The sequence below is a fragment of the Euprymna scolopes genome, chromosome 14 (assembly GCF_053919585.1).
Source record: "Euprymna scolopes isolate OS-2025 chromosome 14, ASM5391958v1, whole genome shotgun sequence".
Classification (NCBI taxonomy): domain Eukaryota; kingdom Metazoa; phylum Mollusca; class Cephalopoda; order Sepiida; family Sepiolidae; genus Euprymna; species Euprymna scolopes.
The window spans coordinates 49,094,227-49,107,059 of NC_136495.1; the positions used below are offsets into that span (position 1 = coordinate 49,094,227).

The 12,833-nt window shown below is 32.3% G+C and overlaps 2 protein-coding genes across 2 annotated transcripts in view; one reads left to right on the top strand and one right to left on the bottom strand.

Annotated features, from left to right (window-relative positions):
• Nucleotides 1-2,781, bottom strand: part of LOC145292987 (transcriptional adapter 3-like) — a 63,963-nt gene extending 61,182 nt beyond the window's left edge. The window contains exon 1 of the mRNA XM_080139231.1: nt 2,642-2,781. Coding sequence (XP_079995357.1) covers nt 2,642-2,781 — 140 coding nt within the window. The remainder of the gene's footprint in view (nt 1-2,641) is intronic.
• On the top strand, nt 2,765-9,160 carry LOC145292988 (GPI alpha-1,6-mannosyltransferase 2-like). Its single transcript, XM_080139232.1, has 3 exons — nt 2,765-2,848; nt 6,741-7,916; nt 8,567-9,160. Exons 1-3 carry the CDS (start codon nt 2,780-2,782, stop codon nt 8,825-8,827), a joined length of 1,506 nt encoding a protein of 501 aa, XP_079995358.1. The 5' UTR covers nt 2,765-2,779; the 3' UTR covers nt 8,828-9,160.
• The last annotated feature ends 3,673 nt before the right edge of the window (nt 9,161-12,833 follow it).

Consider the following 12,833-nt stretch of genomic DNA (forward strand, 5'->3'; position numbering starts at 1 on the left):
TTACTTTTTTTCATAGTTCTTTTCGGAAGTTTATCTAGTTTAATTTTTTGTTATTTATTTCTAACTTCGGCCATTTTAAACAAAATACTGATTTCTCCCTCTGATTTTAATCGACAGGTGCTCAAAATAAAATGGCGTCTCCAGTTTTGGCGATAAAATGTAGAAGCACCATATTTTTTATAGGTAAGTGATTTTTTGGAATTTATATATATTTTATAATCAAAGTAAAATTTCGTTTTTAAAGAAAACCAATTTAAAAAAACAAATACTGCATAATTTGCTATTAAACCTGTTATTTTTTTTAAATTTGGTTTTTGCTCCGTTAATTAAAAAAAAAAAATTAAGGTTTGAATTACATTTTTCAAGAAGTTATAAGCTTCGAAAGACAGCAAGTCTTAATATTCCAGTGTTTACTACGAATTTTTAATGACGATTTCTGACATTGCTACTTTGGAATTCCCTTCCAGGTTCCTGCTTCCCCAACTGTACTGACATGCAGAAGTTCAAGTGTAACGTGAACCGATATCTTGCTGCTCAACTCCTCACATAGTACCCCTGTAGCTTATGTCCCTGATAGTAGCCCCCTACATCAAAGTGGCAATGTGCCTTGTTTGGGGTGAAAATGCAATAAAAAAAATAAATAAATAAAAATAAAAAATTGGCCTTTGTAAGGATTGCCAGATTGGCCTTTTGATGCCAAATTCGACCTTATTTACGCTCTTGCATGGACCATGCTTCTACGCAAAAGCGTAAAAAAGGCCAAATTTGGCCTCAAAAAGGCCAATCTGACAAGCCTTAGAAAGGACAAAATTTCGAAATGTTGGCGACCTCGATTGTTGTACATTTAGTCGAATAAAAAAATGTTGAAAAAAATAAAAATTACATTTTTCGGGGTCTAATAATGTGTTTTATATAAAAATAAATATTGGGTTTGTTACTGTACACATAGATTCGAAAAAATTGTCAAAAAAACAAATAAATGTTATCAAAGGCAAGATAAGTTACTTTTCTACCAAACTGGATACATTTTTTTTTTGTTTTTATTTAATGTAACATGTTTATTCAGCTTGAAAACAGTGTTTACCGATGTATTGGAAAATTCAAAATGGCGCCCGACACTCTCTTTAACATGGTAAGTTTAGGAAAAAGTGTTATAAATAATAAACTAGAAAAATACTATTAAAAAAAACACCGAATATATGTCAGGTCACGGTAACATATAATGAGCGAATTTCTAACAGTATTTTGTCTAGTTTATTATTTTTTCCTGAACTTACCGTGTTAAAGAGAGTGTCGGGCGCCATTTTGAATTTTCCAATACATCGGTAAACACTGTATGCTTTTCGAGCTGAATAAACATGTTACATTGAATAAAAACACGAAAAATATATCCAGTTAGGTAGAAAAGTAACTTATCTTGCCTTTGATAACATGTGTTATATATTTGTTTTTTTGACAACTTTTTCGAATCTATGTGTAATACAAACCCTAAATATTTATAAAATTTTGTCTGTCAAATAATTTACGCCGCTGAAATACACATTTGCCAAAAAATGATTATATAGATTGATCCCACAAGGCTACCCCTTATTAATTCGGCAAAATTCAGGAACGAGTTACAACAGTAGAAAGACAACTGCAAAAAATTAAACTCGGGTTCCTGAAACGGAAGTCGCAATAAATAAATAAATATATCAACATCTTCTTTTACTAATATATTTGCATTGTATTTTTCATGTAAATTTTTGCTTTTTACTTATTTTATTGTTAGCATTTTTCTTTTTTTTCAGTCACGCGAATATATATATATATATATTATATATAAAATGTTTAATTCCTTGAATTTCGTAGACCAAGACACGAAAACTACAATAAACCACGTCGGAAAAAACGCACACAAAAAAGATAACGCTAGAAACCAATATTAAAAAAAAAAAAAAAAAAAAAAAATCTCTGTATTTCGCTTCACGAACCCGAGTTTAATTCTGTGTGCTCATCGAATTTTTATGGAGTTAATATTAGCAGCTTTGAGATTGCTGATTACTAAGAAATATTGACAATAATAAAAACAGTCTAAGTTAACTTAAAATAAAAACATTTAAAAGAAATTAGATTTTCTAAGTAAAATAAGCCTAATTTTCAGATATTCTTAAAGAAAAAAAATCTTCATTCTTTTCTTTGGTTAAAAAACAAAACAATAAAAATGAAGTTGTTTTGTTTTGAGAAATGAAGTTTTTGTAGTCAACAATAAAATGAACCTACTACATGGAAGGTATACAAGCAAAAAGGATGTACTTAATAAAGCACAAAAGTAGACAGGTTTTTGTTTAAATAATTAAATATTCAAATCATTAAAATATTATATTTGAATAATCACGAACCGGCGTTGCCAGCAAAAGTAAATTAAGAAATAAGATCAGAATTTTGAGGGAGAAAATAACACACGTGGGGTGGATTAAAGTCTATTTTTGATGGGTATTATCCGATGCAAAAATACCGTTATTTATATAGATAAACATAAGTATAGATCACTTTTTAAACTTTTCTCGATCTGTGAAATCGGTTAGGTTATTTTTATAAAATAAAGTATCGAAATTTACCACTTAATACGAATAACAATGAAGAATTTACAATGGCTTACCTTCCAAATTGACTATACCGTTCGGATCGGCCATGCGAAGTGAATAAAGAACCAATGAAAAACCAGCTTCCAATTTCGATTGGAAATTGGCCAATGAAAATCAGCGTAAGATAAACGGGGTTTGGAAAAAATAAGAGCATGGACTCCAGCAAAGAAGTCTTAGTCTATTTTGCCCTCACGTACAAGATTTTCCTTCTTTCCTTGCAGGTATTATAATAATTTTGTTTTATAGTTTCCTTGTCAAAAATGTGCACTTAGTTTTAGACAGAAAAAGAAAAAAAAAAAAAAAACGCTTTCAGTGTTTGAATTGAAAAATAAAAATCTGACTATATTAGAACAGTCAAAACGGTGAGTGCGGTGTACCACGTATTATGTCCTGTATGAAAATTTGTTCCGGAACATCACACTCGTGTTGTCGGGACAAGTGATATATTTCTTTTTAATCTGACATTCGTGCTAAGATGAAAGTGTAGTATATATTATCAACACTTATTCGTTTTGATCTGCAAGAGACACTTTTAAGAAATGACTTGTGTTCCCGCCTTTAAGTGCTGGCTTTAAAACATATTTATTTTTCTATCTGGGAATTTCTCATTGTATAGGCTGTTTTGGGAAATCTGTCCTGCCCTTTTTGAACATTCTTTTTTATAGCCCCTTTTGGTCATTAATTGTTGTTTGTATTCTATTAGCTCAGACTAAGCAGCTGGCAGGTTTTGGGGAAACTGAATGAAGGGTTCATTGTTCTCGAATCAACAGTCTTGAGATTGAGATGGAGGATAAACCCCAGGAGGGAAGTTTTGTACTCAACAACATTTCAAGTGTTTGGTTGGTGAGAGAGATGTTGCATCTGATAACACCTTGGTCGCAGACTGCTCACTAAGCCTAAGATGGGCGATTGAGAATGGAGTAGCGTTCATTGAACAGTGTGAGGTAGGCTGCTCAAATGAGCCATCTAGGTATGTCAGAATGGAACACCAATGTTTCTAATCTGGAGTACTCTGACTTCAAAATGAGCAGCTGTTTTGCGGGTGAAGCCCCAAGTCCTTCAACATCAGACCTTCAAGATAACTTTAAAAAAACGGGACTACTTTATTGACTTCAAAGAAGAGAGCTGTGGGTGCTGCTATCCAGAAGAAAAAGAGCATACAACATTACATTTGAATAAATAATTCTTATCAGTTCTGGACCAAGTAAAGAATAGATACCCTGTAGCAGACGACGCCGCCTGGCGGTGCCCGGCGCATTTTCAACTAACACCGGTGATTCGACCTTGACATTGGCACGAGCACATGGCGTCGGTTGTTTGTAAACACGTCAAATAGCAAACATGCTCGAATATTCGCCAGCATTTTTTTTTTTTTAATATATTTACAAAACTTTTGAAGATTTAAAAGAAAAAGTATATATTTACAAAATATTTTTTTTAAGTAAGTAACAAAACGAACGTATGTAAATAAAAGATATTTAAATAAATGGGTGTCTCTTTCTGTTTCGGATTTTTGCGACTAAGATTGATTTTTATGTACCGTATTTTTTTTTGGGGGGGGGGATTTTCTGTGTGCGTTTTTAAGACAATTCAATATTTATTCTTTAAAACATTAACTTCAGCGACAATTAATATATTTTGAAAATAATATTTTTAAATATTAAATTTTGACGAATATTCGCGAGCAAGATATTTTTTTTAAATAAAAGATATTTCAATAAATGGGTGTCTTTCTGGGTGCGTTTTTAACATATTTATATAACTTTTTAATAACTTTTATTCATTTTATCAAACAAAAATAGAACTTTTATAATGACATATATTATGGACTGTTTTTCAAACATCGAAATTTTAAAATTAAAGTTAGTTTTATTTAAAAAAAAAAAATAAGAAGAAAGACCAGGTGTTTTTTTTTTTCAATCAAATTATAAACTTTATTTGAACTTTCAACAAACTTTTACAGGCATAAAAAATAGACTTTATAGATATTTTATAATAATTTTTTAAAAATATATTTAACGAAAATTTTTTTTTTTTATCATTTCATTGTTGAATAAAATTTCAAAGTAATAAATGGCGAAAAAAAAAAAAAAAGATCTCGAAAGGAAAAAACATCTCGTCTTTTTTTTTATTTTTTAAATAAAACTTTTATTTTAAAATTTCGATGTTTGAAAAACAGTCCATAATATATATTTCATTATAAAAGTTCTATTTTTGTTTGATAAAAAGAATAAAACAGTAAAAAAAAACCAAAAAAAAAAACCAGTCCAAATAAAAACTGTTTGAATAAAACTTATAAAAAAAGGTTCATTCTATACAGTTTTGGCCATTTTTTTTGTACGTTTTTAATACAATTCAATATTTATTTAAAGTGCGATGTATGTCGGTGGTCAGTGAAGGAGAAATCCTTCTCGACCGAGGCAATTTTTATGCATAATAAAATCACAAGTATAAACAATCGAGATTTAAAAAATATATTATTTTATTCACATATCTTTTTATAACTTTTATTTTTATAAAGATGAAATGTAGTATCACAAGATAGAAATCTTTTTATAATTTTAATTTTTATTAAAAAAAAAAATGCACTCAGAAAGACCCATTTATTTAAATATCTTTTATTTAAAAAAAAATCTTGCTCGCAAATATTCATCAAAATTTAATATTTAAAAATATTATTTTCAAAATATATTAATTGTCGCTGTAGTTAATGTTTTAAAGAATAATTAAATAAATATAAGTCTTAAAAACGCACACAGAACCCCCCCCCCCCACAAAAAAAACGGTACATAAAAATCAATCTTGGTCGCAAAAATCCGAAACAGAAAGAGACACCCATTTATTTAAATATCTTTTATTTAAATACGTTCGTTTTGTTACTTACTTTAAAAAATGTTTTGTAAATATATGCTTTTTCTTTTAAATCTTCAAAAGTTTTGTAAATATATTTAAAAAAAAATTGCTGGCGAATATTCGAGCATGTTTGCTATTTGACGTGTTTACAAACAACCGACGCCATGTGCTTGTGCCAATGTCAAGGTCAAAGCACCAGTGCTAGTTGAAATGTGCGCCGGGCACCGCCAGGCGGTGTCGTCTGCTACAGGGTAGATATTCTTTACTTGGTCCTCAGTTTCAAACTTATGATAACTTTCGCACAAAAATCTCTTCAACCAAGAGTTACATACAAAATCTCCATTTAGAAAGATATGTTGGTTTGAAATGATGTATCCAATAACAACAACAACAGCAAAAACCCTCTAATCACGATTTAAAAATTTCCCTTGAAGAAGAGGTTTTTCTTGAAATATTGGTTATTTAAAAGATTAAACTAGAAATAAGCACAATTTACATCTTCATCTAATGCCGAATTAGCTTCTAACAGAAATAGTTTTTTTCTTTTTTGTTGCATGTTCGTTCTAACATGTCAATTTTCTTATACATAATTTTGTTGCACATTATTTTCTAAGCCCTTAATTTTGTTACATATTGTTTCTAGCTCCTTAAATGCTTTTTACCTTGGGGGGGGGTCACTGCTTATAAAAGCCTGGAAGTCACTCTAGGATAAGACTTAAACTCTTTAATTTTGTTACACATTTCTAACTCCTTAAATTATGTTACATATTTATAAAACAAGGAGTATATTAATAGATTAAATAATCCTGGCTTTTAAAATAAATCATCTCCCTTTATCGACTCTTAATAAATTACTTCCCTTGTCTTTTAAAACAACCCCATTTGATTGGGCAAGTCAATTCTCTTTAACCAATCACCAGGCACTTAATTTTGGTTAATAAAGGCAAAAACTCAATTCTCATTGCATTTTGAATTAGCCTTAGTTTATATCGGAAATTTTTACATAACTCTCCTTGTGACATTAAGATTGACAGTTTTTTGCACATGCTGTCATATTTAAATGGACAGTATTAGATAGTGTTTTTATAAAACCACAGACACTTTGTTTGCAAAACATTTCTTACATTATGATTTCAAAATATCATTAATCTCTCTCTTGTACATTCTCCTTTATAACATTTCCATTTCAACTTTCCAACATTTTGCAAACAAAGAATTAGAATTACGTTTCCTGTTTCTAACTCTTTAATTTTCTTACAGGTTGTTTCTAATGCCTTAATTCCGGATCATGAGGCTCGTGTTTTCAACCCTTTCATTGAGGAAGATGCTGCAGCAAACTATGCAGACTCTCTGGTTGATATCCTATTTGCAGGACTGAGACGATGGGATGCAATATATTTTCTCCACATAGCTGAGCATGGTTACACCTATGAGAACTGCCTTGCCTTTTTCCCTCTTTTCCCGCTCGCAGTACAGCTCATGGCCAACACCTTTCTTTTCCCCTTATACTATATACTTTCCTATTCTCGGCATCTCCTGCTGTCTGCAGTCCTAGTGAACCTCTTCTGCTCGGTATCATCAATGCAGATACTCTACATTTTAGGAACAAAAGTAATGCATGACAAACACCTTGCATTTAAATCTGCACTGCTCTATGCCTTAACGCCCGCATCTATTTTTACGCTTGCACCATATTCCGAAAGTTTATTTAGCCTCCTCTCGTTCAGTGGCATGCTGTTAGCGCACAAGCAATTACCAATTTGGTCGGCGCTGTTATTTGGTTTTAGCGCTCTTACTCGCTCTAATGGAATCATAGCAGTCGGCTTTGTTTTATATTTTAGTGCTCAGAAATTTCTGTGTTTCATATCTGGAGTCCCTTTTGCAAAAATTTTGAATAGCATTCTAACCATATTAATAAAACTAATCTGTCCAATGATTCTTCAGATCCTCATCCTTCTTACACCGTTCCTATTGTACCAATATTACACGTACCTCCTCTACTGCAAACCGACTCAATATCCGCAAGGTCCGTTTACATCTTCTGTAATTGCTTACGGTCGACGATTGGGACTCAAATCTCCTAGCAATGAAACTGCCTTATCTGAATGGTGTTACCGAAAGATCCCAATGTCCTACACTTACATCCAAAACCATTACTGGAATGTTGGATTCCTTAATTACTTTCGATGGAAGCAAATCCCAAACTTTTTATTAGCGCTACCAATGACATACCTGTCTTTATCAGCATGCAAAGTTTACTACTGTTTACGGAGACAGCATTGCCATTATTTGGGACTTTATCCATCAGGCCAAACCATTTCTGATTGCACAAGCAAGAAGTCTGTGGATTCTGGATACAGCAGTGGAAATATTTTTGTTTATGGCGTCTACACTTTGTTCTTCACGGTTTTTGGATTTTTCTGTATGCATGTGCAAGTAAGTGATTGTTTTTTGTTTTGTTTTTATTAAAAAATTGGCTGAAATTATCTGAAATAATCTACTTAACATATGAAGTTATCTTGTTGGATTTGAAAAGTCAGACCAGAATAGTATTTAAACTGACAAATCAAACTTTGTTTTTACTAGCCAATTTTCATTTGTTATTGTTGTACCATGTTATTGGCAATTATAATAACATACTTAACTGCAATATATTACCAAAATTACTTAATCCTGTCCAAATGATTGCTAATATAAAAGTATTTATCTCCCTTTCATGGCAGATGTGACACAAGGGCCAGAAAATGGCATTGAAGCTGCAGCACCCTAGAGAAAGAGCAAAATATGTCTGGACAACCCCATCAGCATTCCCCAATAGAGGCACCTTAGGCGATTAGCAATAAACTAACCCTTTATCAAAGGGAGATGGTAAAGCCTGGGAAACTGGACTTCCTAGAACTGCACAGGTCTAGCAATATATCGCAATCAATAGAGAAAAGACGATTCCAAAAATTCTTGACTGAGATATGAAACATTTTCAATTAATTACCTAAAAGTAAAAAATCGACATTAAAAATTATTATTAGATTATGTTTAGTATTGATATTTCTATATTCTTTAATGTTTCTTTGTTTTTTGTCTTCTAGGTTCTGACTAGACTCATGGCTTCAAGTTCTCCTTTAATTTATTGGTATTCAGCATACACCATCACAAAACCAACCAATAATGACCAAAGCAAATTACAGATTGACAAAAAATCTTTACCTCTGATTAAAAGACTTCACTTCATTTCCAATGAACATCTTTGGAAGAATTCTTCAACAGCTTCCAGATTCATCATCATTTATTTCATATCTTATAGCATCATTGGAACCATTGCCTTCTCAAATTTCCTTCCATGGACCTAAATCGACAAAGTTGTAAAGTTGGTTATAAGAATATTTCTCCAGTTACTATCCGCTATTGATTGTATGTCAGGAAGGATATAAAGGATATTTTGTTTGGCATACCTGTACAATTTCAGATATGAATACTTTGTTTTCCAAATATTTTATTTCTGAAAATAGACAGTGAATTTTGCACCAGATATACTACTGAAAGACTTATCAGGATGGATAGTATATGTAATCTATGAAATAGATTGGAATTTCTTCTTTTTTTAGATGAAGAACACAGACTGAAAATGTATGTAAAGAACTGGCTTGTTAGGATTAAATATCAATTTATGAGATGCAATACTATTTAAGTCTAACTTGGAAGATCTGACTGACTTACTTTTATATTACAGGGCTTTGCATACAATTTTTAGATTAAAGGGTTTTGCATTTAACTTTCTTAATATAATATCATACATTCCTGTATCTCAAACTAATCATCGTTTATTTAATGTATTCTAGCATTATTAGAACCATTGCCGCCTCAAAAGATTTTGTTCTGTGGATCTAATTCAACAGAGTTGTCAAGTTGATTATAATAACGTTCCTTCTATTTAAATTTATTATTATTTTTACTTATGACTCCCCACTTTTCAAGGCTAAAACAAAGCACAAAAAGGTTAAAGGTTAATGTGATGGATAGATTGGCAGTTCAATTGAATGATTATGAACACTATGAGATGATTTAAAATCCTTACAGATCACTCATTCAAAACAACAGCCAATCTAGAAAACTGCAATTCTTCCCCCTTTGTTAGAAACATCACTAATGGAATGTGAGGAATGTATATACCCAACATCCATTTTCTACTCCCCATAAATACACAATTACCAATTCTTATCTGATGAATGCAAATAAAAAAAAACTGCCAGCAATCATGTACTATTGATTCTACATTCTTCAAACCTATATTATACTAGCAGGAGGCACCCGGTATTGCTCGGTTGTAAAGTATACTTAAATATGATATTTTAATTTATGCAGATTTTGTATTTATTATCAAAGAGCCAATTCTGTATCAATTATTTTGTATCCTATTGTACACTATATAATTTATGGCGCTCCAGGCTGAAACATTGCCAAATCAGCCATCGTCAGTTGGATAAGAAATAGCTAAAAATAAACTAAGATTAACATACAAATGTATATATATTGCATAGAGGAGCAGTTTAAGTCAACTTATGCTACCCAAGTTCTCATTTTTTTTTTATATTGATCCCTTAGCAACTATTTTAATTGGGTAAAAAAAAAAATTTTTTAAATGATCCACAAAATATGGAATTGTTTTCAGCCACCCCCACACTACTCTGCAACTTTCTGTCTCGGAGGAGATAAGAAATGGAGGCAAACAGATAGACATAGTGAGTTTCATAAATGAGATTTCTCTTTGTCTGTCTGTCCATTCCACTTTTTCTCAGAAACTACTGGGGCAATTTGGCTGAAATTTTGTATGAACCTTTATTATGATAAAGTGCAGCAAACTAATTATTATGGTGTCCATTCGATGCACAGTAAAGAATTAATAGGGATTACTATGTGATGCAAAAATGAACACAAATTTAACCATATTCAACCATTAACTTGACATAAAGCATCCATTCTAAGTCAATGGGCTATAACTTTTTTCAGTTTTTAATGGGCTAAAAAGTTTGCCATATATATAAAACTAGCCTGGGTGCCCGGCATTGCCCAGGTGCTTGAAAGTGTGTGTTGAGCAAAAACGTTGTAGCAGGCTCAAACCTGTGGAGCAAAAGCGGAAAAAAAGTGGAGGCGTGTGTAAAGGTGTTGATTGAGCAAAAAAATACCTGGAAAATTGCAAGCGCAAAAAAAACAAAGATTTAAAAAAAAGTAGTAGTAGGCAGGCAGGCAGGCTCGAACCTGTACCACGAAGGAGGAAAGAAAGTGAAAAAAAAAAGTGACGCGTTAGCTGCTGCGCTCATCGCTAAACCAGAAGTGACGTAGGTTCAAATTAAGGCTAGACAATCGAAAAGAGGGAATGACTTTCGAAAATATTGATGAAAAAAGCGACCCTTCTCTGTAGAAAAGTGCCCAGTTGAGGGTGAAGGAATTAATGTTTTTGGCCAATTTTTCGATATTTGTCGTCCGAATGGTTGAGCTTCAAAATGATACTGATCTTGTGAAAATCTGTCGCCTCTGTCGAAAGTTTTTGCGAGACATATAAACATACATACATTTAGACAAACGGGTGAGATTTATATTATACTCAGGATTGAATGAAGAACTCTGTCTTCCTGCATCCATCCTATAACACCAAATTACATGTTTTAAAATTATTTTTATAGTTTATATTTATTTTTGAGGTGGGGCTGAAATATATTTGCAGCATTTATTGGGTGAAAGGAGGGGGGTGTAATTAAAATAACATTTATTGAAATGAATTTCGGTCAGTTAATAGTTTTCAGTCCCTTGATTTTGAGATAGTAGAAAAAAAATTTTTTCTCTAACCTTATAGGTCTCGCATGGTCTACTAAGCTCCAGCCCCTGTTTCATCATCACATTATGGCATCCCTGTACTTGTTTCACAAGTACTTTCACAGAATGTTCTCTAACAAAGTCATTGCACTTGTACCACCTCCTTGATCGATCTGACAAGCAACAAAATCCCACCCCTTCACAGTCGAGGTCTCCAAATATTAGAAAACGTTCTACTTTAATAGCTTCTTTTCTCTAACCACTTGCTTTTGGAATTCCTTTCCTGCTCCTTTTTTTCCCCTGAACTGTACCAACATGCAGGAATTTAAATATAATGTGAAAAAATATCTTGCTGCACAACTCCCCACTTAGAATGTACCCTATAAATCTGGCCCCTAATCAAAGTAGGCCCTTATGTCTATGTGGGAATATGCCTTCTTTGAGTTGACTCAAAAGTAAAACTAAAATGCAACTTCTTATTAACATTTCTATTGTTTTTCAGTTTCTATAATTTTCAAGTTATAAACTAAATCAAATACAAATGTTGCATCTCCTTTTTATGGATGTCAAGTGCTAAGGTAGATCCCAAGACAATAGTGTACACCTTTTGGGTACTCGTACAGTTTAACACAAAAAAATTAACGTAAGGCAAACGAACGTTACGTGAAAAATGGCTTAAATAATACAGGGTTCAATATTTAAATTTAAAAAATCGAAAAAAAAACAAAAAACATCTCACACCACGATTCGAACCCAAAATGTTTAGATAATGAACCAAGCCCTTAACTACCTGCACTAAAGCGGCATATATAAAGTCTGTTCGGTTTATCAACTATTTAAAGTAAATCAGGTCACGACGTCATAACGTCATCTGACGCATGCGTTGTTGACCCTCCCCCCTGTCGAATCTGTCTAGACATCTCTCTCTCTCTCACTCTTACTATCTCTCTCTCACTTCGTCTGTCTTACTCTAAAGACTGGAAAAATGGCGTCTGGCTGTTTTTATTTTAAAAAAAAACTTTGATCGTTAATATTTTTAGTAAGCGTATTTTTTTTTTACTTTATTTTTCGTTTAACTATCGTATCTACCTATTTTGAATGTGGTAATAACTTTGGTAACGTTGCCATAGCGTAGTTCATAGTTTAGCTTTAATTAATTTTTTTTTTACCGATAACAACATTTTTAAATTGTAAATTCCGATGGCCATTAGAGGTTGCTGACATCAAGATCACGTGACATGACTCAGCGGGTTTTAAATACAAGTTGACCCAAAATAAACGGCCGCGTGTATACTTTATGTATAAGAGTTGGCGGCCGTATTTTTTGGGGCAGTTGTAAATCGATTTAAAAATATGTAATGTTTAACATTAAAATGTCACTTTTTTGGGGGCCCCCCTGCAGAAAATCGATCAGTTGACGCACTTCTGATGGTCACTTTGGGCCGATTTTTCGATATTTGTTGTCCGGAAGGTGGGGCTTTCATATGAGACCAAGTTTGTGAATTTTTGTTGTGTCTGTCGAAAGTTTTTAGCAGACACACAAAC